We start from the raw sequence: 16,216 nt of genomic DNA, 5'->3' as shown, positions 1-16,216 counted from the left end.
AGTCTCCGGGCACTATGAGTATTTCTTAGGAGTCTAACAGGGTCAAAGATACCTGTACCTAACTCAGGAACATTACAATCTAGTATAACCCACAAAATAAAGGCCATGAAACTTTCCTTAATGCATGTTTTAGCTGAGAGATCGTCCTTACAAGAATCTCTCATTTTACTATAGGATACATCTTTCCAGAGGCAGAGAACCCAGTAGAATATGTAACAGCTTGCTGTAAAACGTTAACTAGACCCACTGCATAAATTTGGTCCCTAAATCCAAAGGAATTAGGATTAAATTTTAACCAATTAGTGGTAATTTTCTCAGCTAGACTGAAGATCCATCTTTTATAATTTTTTTTTCCCCCTCCTCTTTTGGGTAGTTATAAGAAGCTATCAGGTCACTCAATAGATGCTTTTTTATTTTATTTTATTTAAAGAAACACTTTATTTCATTCATCTGAAGGCATATTTTCCAATTCTTTAATAATTTTTATGACTCTTCTCTGGGTAGTCTACAAACATTTAAATCCCTGTTTGACAGAGAAAATGAACTATACCAATTAAGTCCCTTCCACTTTCCCTCACAGAAGAATTCTGTATTATCACAATAACATCATAGCATTATGATCATTATGACAATAACGTCATAGCATTATGATCATCATAGTGGTTATGATTGGCACGAAAACAAAGAGGTGAGTATGTTACTGGTAAAGCTAAGGAATGATGTGCACATCATCTATATGAACAAAGGTTCTCAAAACCTGGCACAAAAAAACACATCAGCTGGCCTGATTTAAATAATTTTTTTAAAATACAGAACAGCGCAGAGAAAACATGTTTACTTTGATTTTCGAATGAACAGAAATGTCAGAGTTAAGCATTTTGTCTATTTTGTCTATCCGCAAGCTTTAACTAGCCAAGAACAAACTTGAGAACAAGAGACATCAAAATTTTACGGCAAAGCATTGCTGTTTTAACAAGCTATGAAACACCAAACTAAGATGCAAGAATAAAAACATTCTGTCTCAAACACAATGAATAATGAAAGCATATACTCTGAAAAACAGAACAAGAAAACCCACATTTTAAAAGTTTGCAGATGAAGCTGTACAAATTGTGCTGCACTCAAAAACGAGAGACGCTTGCCCCAAAACCAAAAGGACGACAGACAAGACTAACGCTTACTTCCTATAATCAGTTGTGGCTTTGTTTCAAATTTCAAAACTTTGTAATTGACTGTTTAGTCTTCTTTAAAGCTATATATATAAGAACATAAAATGAAAATACCACAAAGCTAAGAGGAACATCTCCTGCAGCTAATGAACAGCTGTGTAATATGCATGTATTTCATAAACTCCCATTAAAGTAACAGGAATGCCAAATCCCAATTTGTTGTTAAAAGGTCAGATAGATGGTGGACTCGATGGCCTTCAAGGTCTCTTCCAACCTAAACGACTCTATAATTCCATGACAGTAACTAGTATTCCCGTTGTTCTAACTAGCATTCTAATCTTCTTGGGACTCCCATCATTCAATCACTAATACCGCATTGTCACTGTGCCCGTACACAGCAATCACAGCATACACTTTTTTGAAACAAGGATAATAATGGAACTATTACGAAGTTCAGGAGCCATATCAATTCACCATCAAGTCTCAGGATTTTCAAGTCTAAGAGATTGCCTTGTTCAAATTACTTTTGATTTACCTCCTCTGTTGATTATGCTTATTTGTGAGGGCAGTGCAAATTCTTTGCTTCAAGGAACAGTAAAAATATAATCCTCATTGAAGCTTACACAAGATTTGTAAGATAGTAAGCCCTTGAGGCGTGTACATACCATTCTTCCATTTGTCAAATTTTACTTTTCCAAACATCACGAAAGCAAGATGCATTCCCAGTGCAGTAATACCTGCATGTCTTTTCTCAAATGTTACAAGTTACAGAGCAAACAGATGAAGAAAATAGATTAAAACAAACAAACAACAAAAAACAAACAGAAAACACAACTAACCCATACGGTGCAATTTTATGAACTGGTTTCAGAACTCTATGATCCAGCTCATGGCTCTGTATTTCAAAAGAAATAAAAGTGCTGCATAAAACACACTTCAACAAGTTTTCTTTCCACAGTGTTTTCTTCGTTGAAACTTTTCTTCAAACTTCTCTGGTCTTAGCCAAAACTGTATTTCTGAGAGCTCGGACATGAGGTTGCATTACTTCACGCAAAAGTGGTGGGGTTTCGTACTATGTAAATAGTTGTAGGGGTATCACTAAGCAGTAAGACAAACACAGGATCTAGGCACATTCAATGTTGCAATAACAGATTAGACTATTGGCCCATCTAGTATAATTCAGAGTTTTATAACGCTGAAGGGGATGATCATAGAATAAACCTTTTCCATTGACAGATTGCTTTATTAGATTCCCTCAGTTAGAAGCTAACATCCTTGCAAAAACTGAAGGATTATTAAGAACAGTTTAATAACAACTCTGCGAGGCCTTACCCACTGCAGAGAGACATGCATTACGTACTCAGCGCACACGGGACAGTCAGTTCCGCGTGGATATTTGTCTTGCTAATGTGCTAACACAGTGGAAGGATATGATGCTACACAGCAAATGCAAACCACTTACGGTGCTGCTCTCGTACACAGAATGATTTGGGGTTGCAGATGAACATTTAGAGATTCCTAGATGCAGTGATGGAACACGTATGAAAACCAGCAATGGTAAGAGAAAACTACCTAAAAATAATACTAGAAAGCTATAGGTGAATGTTTGCAAGGAGCTGCACAGAAACCTCTCCGATAAACTACCCATTTTTACTGTTTGCATCAGCACGAGGGTGCTAGTCACCAATTTGGTTTTACAGAAGGATGAATGAGGTGGGAATTCTGTTTTGAGTAAAAACTACAAAGGGACTTATTGAAATATATTAGCTCCTATCTCCAAAGTTCAGGGGCAGAAGTAAAATTTACAGTTGTGAGGTACATTAGGTCTTCTGTTAGGCTAAGACAAGTTCATCAATCAAAGCCTCCAAAGAAAAGTAACACCGCAAAATATTTAGAACTTATTTCCTCAAAATGCCTTTGACATCAGCAAAAATAACAAATACAGGGGGTGGGAAGGGAAAAAAAAAAAACCAAACCACCACAACCAAAAAACCACCACAAAGGCAGAAAAGAGACTAATTTTGAAATGCTGATTTTCAAAACATGAACTTAATGAGAAAACAGTCTTAGAACCGAAGATAACCAAAAGAATGATCAGTGTCTGAACTTTCACTCTCACAGTATACAGTAGCAAAACCATCAGTTTGGCAGCTAGATAATGCCATACCCACATGGCCGCTACAACTAAGTCTCTTTGCCTGTACAGTCGTGTTACCTTTCACAGTACCATATGGTCCCCAAATTTAACCTTCTGTAATGGCTTCTGCAATACAGTTTCTCACTCTTGATCAAAAATTCGTGGATCACTGAAACTGAGATTAGACAGAGTAGAAGAAAATCTGACCGAAATCCTGGAGCAGGTCCAAAGAAGGGCAACTAAACTGGTCAAGGGGCTGGAAAATAAAACTTATGAGGAGCGGCTGAGGGAGTTGGGGCTGTTTAGCCTAAAGAAGAGGAGGCTGAGGGGAGACCTGATTACAGCCTACAAATACTTGAGAAGGGATGGTGGGGAGGTAGGGGAAGGGCTCTTTACATTAGTGATGGGTGATAGAACAAGAGGAAATGGGTATAAACTTAGTCAGGGGAGGTACAGTTTGGATGTTAGAAAGTATTTCTTCTCTGAAAGGGTTGTCAGCCACTGGAATAGGCTGCCCAGGGAGGTGGTTGAGTCCCCATCCCTGAAAGTGTTTAAGAAAAGGGTGGATGAACTACTTAGGGATATGGTTTAATGGGGGATTAGAGATGGTTGGACTGGATGATCTCTAAGGTCTTTTCCAACCTAGAAATCTATGAAATCTATGAAATGAAATATGAAAGTATTTTGGGGTAATCTATGTGTAAGTATTTCTACTGAGCATATTTTTTCCTGGTAAACCACTAAACATTAAATGCAAACTCAGAAAATATGGTTATAAAGTCTCCTATACAGTCTAGTTACTCAATTTAGCACCTGTATTTCTTTTTTTTTTCTTTAAAGTATCTTAAACCATTTAAAAACAAGCTGTTACAATGATGCTCTAGAAATAGAAGTACATAGTATCTTCTCTATAGAGATTAAGATTCACTAGTTCAACAGAAAAAGTGAAAGACATGGGTTATAAATTCCCTTCTTCCAGCAACATTCAGTAAGCATTTAGAAAGTAATAAAACAATCTCTCATATTTGCTATAACTGGGAGAGGGAAACAAGGAGATGATATCTATACACAGATAGAAAACAAAAACAAAACCAGAAAACCACCATGGTCAAGCATGCAAACTGAAGCATAACATATACAAGAGCTGGAAGAAGACACTTTCGAGATACTGTAGAAAGAGATTAAGAGGAATAGGAAAATATGACAGAAACAAATCAAACAGTCAAGAGTTCATGATTATGCTGCACCAGAGGAGTAGATGTGGGAGGTGGATGGATGGCATGAAACCAAGAAGAATCTCATGGTACAAGCCAACTCAATGCCATGGAGGGAGAGAGAGAGAGAGAGAGAGAGAAAAAACTCTGGGGGAGGAGTTCAGGATCAAACCACTGAAATTATTCAAGTACATAAAGAAAGGAGTTAAGCTGCAGGCATGTTAGGTGAGTTAACCTGACACAACCAAGAGCAGTTAATGTCCACAGGCATGCTATTATCTGGCACCTAATGCAAGCCAAATTGAGGTAGGTTATTCCCCCTCACCTTCCATGACAGAAAGGTAAACGAGCTCATGTTTATCTTGAGATCCAAGCACACACAGTGGGAGTTAATACAAAACATGTTGCACTCCATTCATCGCCAGGCTTGCCTTGGAGCTACTTATTGCTTTACCTACCGTCTAGGGTGCAGTCCTGAAAATCCCCACAGGGCAGGCACCTAAGTCTTGGCAGGCCTGGATTTCAGAGCTGCCTTCATTTATGTCCTTAAAATGCCACAAGGCCTTGAAGTCTCTACGCTCAGAAGCAATTGATTCTTGACAAAACTGAGCGCGGTTATACCCGCTTGCCACCTAAACAAGATCCAGAAACTATGTACCCTCCATCTACATTTTCCTAAAGGAGATGTCATTCAGACAGTTCCACAAACAAGAGTTTCTTATGAAATGCAATGGTAGCTTCAACTTTGTTTTCAGATACAGCCTGAGAAAGCAAAACCCTGTCATATAATAGTTTACTACACTGAGAAGTCCTACCTCATGGATCAGATCTGCCCTTAAAAGCACACTGTCCCAACTTCTATGTTCCAGGCACACTACACTCATACCAACACTCTTTAAAAGCGAAAGCGCTCATTCTTTTTATGCCTAATTCTTTTTAGCTAAATGAACTCTCGTTTAGCTCAGTTTTCTCAGGCCATTCATGTTTAGCACCATTTGCCTTACCTCAAAAAACTCTTCAAAACACACCGTAACCCTTCCCCCTCAGTAGTTTTGCATCCTAGCAAATTCTTCCTCCCAAAGTTCTCTCCATGTCCGCTTGGAGCCTTTTCATTCATTCACCTTTCATCTAAGTGTTCCCTTAATCTTTTTTGTATGAATTGAGTAACTCCAAAAATCTGTCTGGACAGGCAGAGGAAAAAGCGGAGTCTTGCCTTACCCACTCCTCATGGCTCCTCATCTACAAGACCTTAAAAGAAACTACATCCTATGTTTCTTGCACCTTCCTCTACTAATAGTCCTTATGCAGCCTTTGACAATCTTTCCTGGTTGCACAGGATAGTATAGCATATATAGCTTCAGTATAACCTCTTCTGGTCTTCCATAGCTATAGCCATAGCCCTGCTACATGCCTCTTCACCTGAGCACAGCATAAATACCGAATGACTACGACAATCAGCTTCTAGTCAACTTTCTCCAACTGGAGACAGCTATTAACAAACTATAGTTCAACCACTATGCTCAAACAATTTACATAACCAGTGCAGTCCCCAGGATGAACGCATCTACTCCATGACACAGATATTTCAACTGGTCAAGAATTCTTCACCTCTGGTTGCAGTATGCGGCTCCAGGACCACACGCCGATTTATGTCTCACTAATCATAGAACCATAGAATGGTTTGGGTTGGAAGGGACCTCAAAGATCATCTAGTTCCAATCCCCCTGCCCTGGGCAGGGAAACCCTGCACTACACTAGATTGCTCAAAGCCTCACCCAACCTGGCCTTGAACACTTCCAGGGATGGGGCAGCCACAATATCTCTGGGCAACCTGTTCCAGTGCCTCACCACCCTCAGAGGGAAGAATTTCTTCCTTAGATCTAATCTAAATCTCCCCTCTTTCAGTTTAAAGCCATTGCCCCTTGTCCTATCACAACATGCCCTTGTAAAAAGTCCCTCTTCAGCTTTCCTGTAGCCCTCCTTTAAGTACTGGAAGGCTGTAATAAGATCACCCTGGAGCCTTCTCTTCTCCAGGCTGAACAGCCCCAACTCTCTCAGCCTGTCTTCATAGCAGAGGTGCTTCAGCCCTCGGATCATCTTTGTGTCCCTCCTCTGGACTCAGTCCAGCAGCTCCATGTCCTTCTTATGTTGGGAACTCCAGAGCTAATGGCATGTAGCCTTAGCTAAGAAACATGATCGATCAAGAACTCCGCAAAAGTATTTTATGGTGTGTTGCAATTTTACACATCTATTCATTTGGCCTTCTGCAGTAAGAACTTACAGTAGGCAAGGTCATGCAATCAGCTTAGTTAAATTCCATATAAAGCAGTTTCCCTGTTTTTTTCTATGGAATCTGCTTTAAGAGTATTCAAAACATCTTATTTTCTTGAAAGATTTCAAGACATGTTATCTACAAAACCTTGAAAGGAATTTTCAGAAGTTCGGTTATGTTATTGCCGTTTTGTCCAAACATTTCCTTTTGCTTCTGGAATACACTGACGAGTGTTCAAACAGAAGTTCATATTACAATCTTGCTGGTGTTTTTTGAAGGCTTTTCTCTGTTTCATCTCTTTGCTGGAACTGAGAGTTGCAGGTGATCACCTACAACTCTTCCTCCTTCATTTTAGGAAACAGAAGTCTTCCACTCACAACTCAGCTCCTCATCCACAGTGTTAGCTTTGCTTTAGGCTACTCCCTCAGGCTCAAGTTCTTGAAGCTTGGAGATCCAAAATCTCTAACCAGACACTTCCACTTCAGTAATGTACTTTTCTGAATGATGTTTCCATGTCCAAAGGCACTCGGTGTCTGTTCTGTTCTGATTATCTGTCTTTTGAGTTCTGCAATCCGATAAAATCTCCTGGTGATGAAACGTGGGTGGAATTTCCTTCAAACAGCCAAAAATTGTCTTTAATATCAACAGGTTTTTTTTCTTCATTAATAAAGTCCCTTCCTTCACTGACAGGCAGCTAAACGTGATGCTTAATGAAATGAATCAAGTAAACTGGGATGCTCCTGTTGCTCAATTTGGTTGACAGTAGACTCACATAATGCAGCCTTTAACATTCTTTACTTCTCTAATCAGTTTCTCCAAGTGCTGCTTCAGCCACAGGTTTTTCTTTGTTTCTGCCACAAGATAGCCAAACCCAATTACACTAGCTTCTCCAGTTTCTAGTGTGTTTCTTCCTGTCTAATCCTTGTGCTTTGCCCAGTCATGGTCATATATCGAAAGAAACGTTCCCTTGAGAAGAAAATTGTATCTGCAAGATGAGTGTTGTGCCAGATCACCAAATCTGATGCTCAGTCAGTCCTCTGAAAGCTTAGGAACACATTCTGTTTTATTTCTGTGAAATGAGCTTCATGAACCTTCATCTCACCCTTCATTCTCTGTCCCCATCTCTGAAGAACCTCCATCGGGATTCTACTTGCCTCCAGCTCTGGCACAAATCCTCAAATGCAAGGTACTAGTTGCACTCAGACTGTTCTGCTAACCACCCCAACGAACTTTCCTCAAACACAAACATTCAGGATCCTTTGGCCACACCTGGTTTCTGCATGGGGAAAAGAATGAAGGAAGAAAAAGAAGAAACGTGTTTTCTTCCAGTTCTGTTCCCTGAAATCGAAACTGAACCTGAACTTTCTGAGCGTTCTTAGCTTAGTCCCAAGATCTTCCCGGTAAAAGTTTTTACAGCAACATGAGTTCCCATGAAAGCTGCTACACTGTTTCACTTTTAAGGCAGGCAGCTGTAAGTTTCTCATGTTCCCCGTCCTCATTGCCTTACACTTCTGACCCAACCGATAAAACCTACGACTGATATTGCTCCTGAACAAGATGCTACTTAGAAAACTAACCTACCACTAAAGTGAAAGTTTGCATCCTTCTCCTCTCTCCTTTCCTCCTGATGGAAAAAGTCTGTAATCTTATTAACTGCAACAGCTGTAAATAGTTGCTGTTCCAAAGCAGTCCCACGTGGCCTGCGATGGCCCTACCTCCTTTTAACTTTGAGCTCCAAGAACAATTATTGTCACCCAAAGTCGATAAAGCCTTCTGTTCCTTAGCTCAATACACTAAAATTAACTAGTTCCTCTAAAATAAATCTTTTGGTACAGGGTTTCACAAATCTCCTTTCTGAGCCACAGCCTCCCACTCTCCCTCCCCAACTGCCAATGGTCTCTTCACCCACGTTTTGAGATTTCCACATTCTCCTTTCCTGGATTGTGTCCCGAATTATTCATCTTAATAGTTCCCCTGGACTCAGCCTGGAACCTCCCTGTAAGTCACTTGCTCAGTCATCTAATCATACCCTTAATCCTTCCTGGCAGATCTAACCCCAATCAGCTATCCGAGCCGAGAGAAAGAAGGAAGCCCTGCCCTACCCATTACATGTAACCGGTCCCATGCCCTTACAGAAATAATGGCACGGAATTCCTAGATCATCTTTCCTGATAGTAATTGTTCCACCGACCACCTTTTCTCCTCCTGATGACTGCTAAGACCATGTTTTTGTCCGTTCTACCTCTCCTTGATGTTTATGGCTTCCTAAATGATCTTCATCAGCTATTTCAGGTGAATATACGGCCACAATGGATTTTAGGCTTTCATGAAAGGGGTCTAAAAAGATAATGATGGAAGAAGAGAAAAAAAAAAGAGTACTTTTTCAACAAATTAACAAGCAAAAACATTAAGCTAAGGCTGAAAATGTATCTGATAATTATATGGGGAAAAAGTAAAAGAATACTGTTATTATTCTCAAATGTAAGATTTAAAAGAAACGAACCCATAAACAAAGCAGCTTTAGATAGCATTCTAGCACAAAGCAAGGGAGGAAAAAGACCAAATCTTTATAGCACCAAAATAAAGCAGCACAAGACTCAGTGGGACGTTCTGGCACAGTTCTGCACAAGTCTCATCACAGGAGCCCAGGACAGCGTCAGAAAACACCTGCTGGCAGGACAATCCTGCTGAATACTGAGAACAGGGCTAAAGACAGACGTGGGCGTCCAATAAAAAACAGAAGCGAGAACTGGACAGAAGAAGAAAATTTGGTTTTATATGAATGAGAAGTTTTTGTGTAGGAGTAGTAGTGGGAATAAAATTTCTTCACATTTCATTGTGTAATTTTGCTGTGTAGTACTGTTTCAGTATGATTTATTGTGTAACGCTATTGCATGGCATCATTAGTTGAGCAACTTTGCTGCGTGGTATAGTTTTTCGTTTAATGATATTGAACATTAGGCAATGGTCTTGCATGCCATAATTTTTGTTTTCTGTTGAGCAACATCACTGCCATAGTTCTTGACACAAAGGTGAATTGCATGAATTCACATAACAGTGCTGAATTCATGATTTTAACATATATTCACTCAGAGATGGCAGATGGAGACAATTATTTTTTTCTGAACAAAGACACATGCAGAAAAGCAGCAGAGACAGCAGGTGCTTCAGCAGAACTGAGGGCATTAGGATATGATTTCATTAAATAGCAACACAGCATTGCCTCATAAACTACACTTTCCCATCCAGAGATGTCTTGTAACTACATAGTGCCATATTACATACAGTTTCGCACATCCATACCTGACTGTAAAAACTACAGGAGGACCTTGTTTTACGTGCTACTGGATATAAACAAGAACAGCAACACGCTTTTGATGTGACTTAGGTTCTATCCAAAACTGTAATCCAGAACCTGAACAAGAAACTCTCCAACTCTTACGCAAAATGCAACTTCATTACAGTGGAATCCTGTGTTAACAGAAACACTAGTGAACTTAAAGCAAAAATTTAAAATTTTGCATTAGTAAATTAGTAAGAGACTTAAGCATATTGTAGATGCTATCACCATGTCATCCAACTACTGCTTAACATCCTCCAAAGAAGCAAGAGGAAGAAATAAAAGCTTGCTTTATATGTAGTATCAATGTAAATTACTTATCTTTACATTCCTTACATAAACTTGCTTTTTCATCCCCCTTTTTTTTTGCCTCCAATCATTTTTGCTTACTACAAACACGGTCCATATACAGACTTAAAGAACATGCTTGAAGCTCAGGAAATACATCAGAACTTGAAGTCTTTTTGCAAACAAATCAAGTAATCCATAAGGATATCAACTTTGTACCTACATCTATTTTTATATGCATCTGAAATACTATTGATGAGCTAGAACAGCATCTCTTTCATGTGCTACCTGGCAGTCTACGAACAACCGTATGTTGCGAGAGGCAGAGAAAGAGAGCAAACACTGGTAGATTACAATGCAGTGCTGCTGCAAGCATTTTTATTTGATCTGATATTCTGGCAGGTTTTAAATACAGAAGAAAAAAATACGCACACAAGCTTAATTTTTAAAGTACGGCAAAAACCCTAGAAGATAGGCTGAGAAGGCAAGTTGTGGAAAAAAGCGAGCTCCCTCGATCTATAACATAAGATTAATTTATTATCTGACAGATGGCAGGAGGGAGGGGGGCAGAAACGAAAAGACTGCTGATGCGGTGAGCTTCCCGTCTGTAACGAAGGCCCCACGTTCTCACTTATGGCACTGCTACAAAACACATCCACAGTTGCATTCACTCCGGAGTTTTGCTCCATGTATTTCTAGGTTTAAATCAAAACAGCCCAGACCTCATTGCTGTGTGGACAGCTAAAAAATGCAAAAAACATCAAGAGAAGTGATTCTTCTGCCAACTGTCAAGGCTACTCACAACACCAGCTATGGAAGCTGCGGTTCTGCCTCGCTCATTTCACTTGACTAAGGAGAGGGAGCCATTCAGGTTGACCAATACTTCCAGAGCTACCAGTCATCGTAGCCAGTTACCATCTCACGTGCTGTCCCAGCACTGAAAGCTGCTTTTTCACATTTCTCCATATTCCCAGCCATTTTCTCTTCCTTCAGCATCTTCCATATTGCAGTCATGGGGTGCCAATACAAAAACGGAGCACATTGAAAGCGGAAAACGGCAGAACCGACTCAAACGCACTTAATATAAAACGAAAAGCTTCTGCACTGACGGTAACGACCATTTCCTCATTTAGTCTGCAGAACTCCACGCGATGCTGTCGCAGGACTCCCACCTGCCGCAGAAGCCAAAGGCCGCCCGAGCTCCGGCAGGAATTACCAGAGGGCCTCGCTTACCTCCGACACGAGATTCCCGTCGGACCGCCCCACGGCACGCTGCGGTGAGAGGGAACCAGAGGAACGACGGCTCTGGGAAGCGGATTTCGCCACGTCCAACCCGCAGGCGCCCGGGGGACACCCTCACCTTGCCACGGAGAGATGCCCCGCGCGACCCGCGCCGTTACACGGGATTAAGACAGATAAACAAACAAAGCACCCCGGCACACCCAGGAGGACGAGGAGGAGAGGCGGGTGCGAAGCAACCTGGACCCCCGCCGCGGTCCCGGGCCGGGGGAGTCCGGCCCAGGCTCGCCCGCCACCTCGGCCCCCTCGGCGCGCGCCGCGTCTCCCGGGAGACGGAGCCATTTTGAACCGCAGCGCCCCGGTGACAGCGGGCGGGGGGCGCCGGGCGCGGCGATGGCGATGGCGGCGCCGGGGATGCCGGCGGGGCCGCCTTGGCGCGTTACCTCGGATGCTCCAGGTCCAGCGGTAGAACTCGAGGGTGTCATTCACCACGCTGGACACCAGGCCCATGGCGCGCGGGGGCTCGGCGGCGGCGGCACCCATGATGAGCAGCAGCAGCAGCGGCGGAGCCGGCAGACCTGTCTCGGCGCGTGCGTCCGTGCCTCTGCGCCGGGGCTGCTGCTGCTGCTGCCCTTCTACAGCCGGGGATGTGATTTAAATCTCTATCTCTCGGTATCTTCCCTCCAGACTCCGCCTCGCTCCCGTCACCGGCTCCCGTGCCCCGCGGGCAGGGAGGAGGGCGAAGAGGCGGAGGCGGGCGGGACGGGCGGGGTGGGAGGGGGGGGGGGGCGGTGCGGCGGCCGCAGCACCGTCCCCGGCGCGGCGCGGCGCGGCGCGGTGCGGTGCGATGCGCTCGTGTCACGTGACCGCCGGCTGGCTGCCCGCCGGCGGCGGCCCGCGGGGTGCGCGGCGGCCCGGCCCGGCCCGGCCGCGCAGGCGCAGTGCGGGCGCCGAACCGCCTCCCGGCGGAGGGAAGCGCGGCGGGAGCAGGTGTCGGGCGGCTCGGTGGTCCGTGGCGCTCCCTCGGGCACTCCTGTCCTCCCTCAGTGGGTGTCCGGGGTGGAAAAGAGGTGCTTATTATCTTAATTTGCCTTTTATTTTCAAACAGGTGTGTTTTTACCAGGCGGTGGAATAAATATTTCAGTCGACTTTTATTTCCTTTATTCCTTTTCTCTTTTGAGCAGTTTGGATTTTTCTCGTCTCCTTCCCCTCTCACTCCCCCTTGACGGAGAGGTCAAGGCTTTGGCGTGAGCGGTGCTCGCTTTGCCTCAAGCTGTTCATGCTCAGGTGTCCATTTTTCGGCTGACTGCCCCGAGAAGCGTCCACTAAAACCCCATCCCCTCCCAGCACTGCTAAAACCAGCAATCCCAACGGGATCTCGCTGTCTCCCTGCCGCACCGGCAGTGGTTGGTGGCATTTCCCTGACCGGCAACTTGCCCAGCTTCCTTCAGGTGCCATCGAGATGCCTTTTGCACATTGTCCCCTCCATCTCCTGGACCGAAGCCTTGATGGTCACTTCATGGCGCAGAGAGGTTCGCCTGCCTGGACCATTGCTGCACGCTGCAGGAGGAGGAGCCTCCGTGGCCAAGGCCGGCAGGTCAGTGGGTGCAGCCTCAGTTCCATTCTGCACCTTAAGTTTCAACCCCAACAAACCCTCTGCCTGGTGTGGGTGCACAAGCTGCTCCTCACACCCTTTGCTTCTTATCTCCTCCTGCCAGCTTGTCTCTTGCCCTCCCTCTCCCACGATCCACATAGAGTGGATGGCGGCACGACAGCCTCCGGATCGGTTTCCCCACTGAGGGACAGGAGGGGAGTGGCTACACTTGAGCTGCGAGCTCTCCTCCTGGCAGATAGCAGATCAGATGGTATCTACCTCTTCCTCCCCCAGCGTACCAGCAACTGTGTCACTCCTTGTCACTTGGTCTTGGTGAGCACAGCTCGCACTCCTCTTCAGTGAGTCACCCTCTGCTCAGCTCCCGGACCACCCTGACTGCTGCAATCCCAGCCCTACAGATGGGAGAAGCACACTGGCCATGGCTAGTTACTCTACCACGAGCAGAGCTGTTGCGCCTGGAGCTTGGAAACCAGCAGGTGTTTGGGAGTAGGGATTACCTGCAGTGGGAAAAGGAAGAGGAGCTATGTCAAACCCTGGAGGCCTGGATGGACAGGGAAGTCCGATTTACCCAATGCTGCCTGAAAGTTAGAGCCAAAGCAAGGTTACTGCATGCTGATGTATGGACAGCTGCTACTTCTCTCACATGAGAAGGGTCAGTCAAAACTCTGCAGGAGTTGCACTGACCTGAATTACGTTTTATTTTGATGGCACTGATCATGGCAGGAGGTCCAGTGAGAGCTCTAAAATGGATCTGTCACTGGGTAGGGCAAGGTGAACACTAACCTGCTTCCCAAGTTGCAGGCAAGACAGCGTAGTGGTAGCTGTGGTTCCTGTGCCTCCTTCAGGTGAAACCACTGCAGCGTATCGTTGGACAGTTAGAAATTTGACACGTGGTTGGCATTGTCTAAAGCAAAGCTTCAGAACTTTTTTTAACATTATCATCAAAAAAGAAATCAGAAAATCAATCAAAAGGAAACCAGAAGAATGAGTCATAATCCTCAGATTGGTATATGGCCATTTGCCTTGGCCACGTGTTTGAAACAGAATGGGCTACTGAATGAATCAACATGGCAAAGGATCGCATGCCCCTGCCATCCCTGATGCCAGGCAAGATGTGGACTAAGCAGAGTGCCACCAACACAAAGAGTAAAGATCCACAGTCTACCAAAGAACAAAAAGGAACAAGACATATTAGCAATATTAATACGTATTCATAACAGTAATTTTCTATATTATAGCCTATATATGCTTACTTCTTTATTGAATTGATTATTTTTTTTATTTGATGGCAGCCTTTTTTGGCACGATCGACACCAATAATTATTGCTTATAAAATATTTATACGATCCAGTTTACTGTTTCATCTATTTCAGATTAGATAACTTTTCTTGACTGCAATTAATTCCTTTATATTGGCAATATGATTGCACATAGATAATTTTAAAGAGCAATTAAGCCTTGAGAAAAGCTCTGCAACAGAGCTGCAGAAGATGAACAATCTAAGCAGAGTAACTTCCTCTGTGCTTTGACATTGGCTTTAAAAAAGGTGATGAAGTTTATGACAAAAGATTCTCATTAGTTTAACTTTCACCTTGCAAGTACGCGGACATGCTTTTAAAATTAGGTCTGAGTCTGAGGGCTTCCAAACACATCCCAGCTAGTTTCCTACATTTGCGCACCCAGCAGGATGTGCTGGTTCTAAGAGAGCTGAGACCCATGTCTTCTACTTAAAGAGAGGAGAAGGTGGAAGGCATCCAAAGGCATAGCACAGAAGCAGCCTCCAAGGAAATCTGCAGCACGGTAGCCAGAAAAAGATTATTTTTTAATATCATTCATTAGCCAGTGTCGTCATCTTCTACTTGGTAGTCCATGTGTTCCTAAAACCTGGACATCTCAGATGGGCAAATTTCTGCTCAGAAAAGGCAGGCCTGTGGCAGCTGACCCCAGAGGAACATACAAATTCCCAGCTGTGCTCCATCCATTTGTCCAGTGCTCCAGGGTGCTTGTGCTGGCAGCAGGCAAGTCTGTGTGCTTCAGGAAGGGTGCAGAAGGTAATAGGAAGTTGTGGGACAGCCTGCCCCAAGGAAAGTCTCCTCCCAGTTCCCATTCGAGATACAAACTGTTTGTATTCCTTCCAGACCTTTTCATAAAAAAAAAACCCAAAACAGTGAGATCTCTCATTTCAGAACTATTTCAAGCCATTTTCTGCTTCTTCATGACACAAATAAATAGAAATAGAAATGTTACAAAGTCCAGATGATCAGTGCATTTAGTAATGCATGTGAAAAAGCATTTATTCATTAATTTCAGTGAAGGATATTCTACAGTATTGTTTGATGCTACTGCACTAATTGCAAGTATTCCCACTGACGTTTTACTTCAGGTTAGCAACGAGATTGTTATAAAGGGAAAGTGAAACAGAGGTATGTGGGATAATATTTATAAAGCGTGATAGGAAGAAAGCAGTCAGAGCTTTGTATGTTGCCACCCGTGACCCCTCCAGGCAGCTCACCAAAAGACAAAAACTGCAGTAAAAGAGCTTTGCCGTGCTACAAAGCGAATCACAACAACTAGGAACTTTCCTGTTAGGAAACTAGAAAAGTGCTTGAATCAATGCATTTGACAGAAGATCTACTTGTTACATCATGTGGTAAGGGACAACCTGTTCACTTACCAGTAAAGAAGGCACACAAGGTATTCTATGCATTAAGCATGACCAAATTTAAATCGTTGAAAAGTCCTTAACTTTAGAAATGTGCTTTGATTGCTTAAACTATTGAACTAACATTTTTTTCATTTGATTCCATCAATGTTTAAAGAGAGAAAATGATGAAATAAATTAGCACATCTGCTATCTGCTTCAATACAGGTGGTGGTTTAAGGTAGCTTTATACTATACATGCTTCTTTCTTAAAAGAAGCAGTTTCAACCAACCATAATTT

The 16,216-nt window shown here is 43.3% G+C and overlaps 1 protein-coding gene across 1 annotated transcript in view; it reads right to left on the bottom strand.

Annotated features, from left to right (window-relative positions):
* The window catches only part of ELOVL4 (ELOVL fatty acid elongase 4), a 32,374-nt gene extending 20,172 nt beyond the window's left edge, over positions 1 to 12,202 (bottom strand). The window contains exon 1 of the mRNA XM_086608253.1: positions 12,103 to 12,202. Within this exon, the coding sequence (XP_086464379.1) occupies positions 12,103 to 12,202 (100 nt within the window). The remainder of the gene's footprint in view (positions 1 to 12,102) is intronic.
* Positions 12,203 to 16,216: the final 4,014 nt, after the last annotated feature.

This window comes from Tauraco erythrolophus, chromosome 2 (assembly GCF_009769465.1).
Source record: "Tauraco erythrolophus isolate bTauEry1 chromosome 2, bTauEry1.pri, whole genome shotgun sequence".
Taxonomy (NCBI): domain Eukaryota; kingdom Metazoa; phylum Chordata; class Aves; order Musophagiformes; family Musophagidae; genus Tauraco; species Tauraco erythrolophus.
Note: the sequence above shows the minus strand (reverse complement) of the source record. Positions and strands in the feature narration are given on the sequence as shown.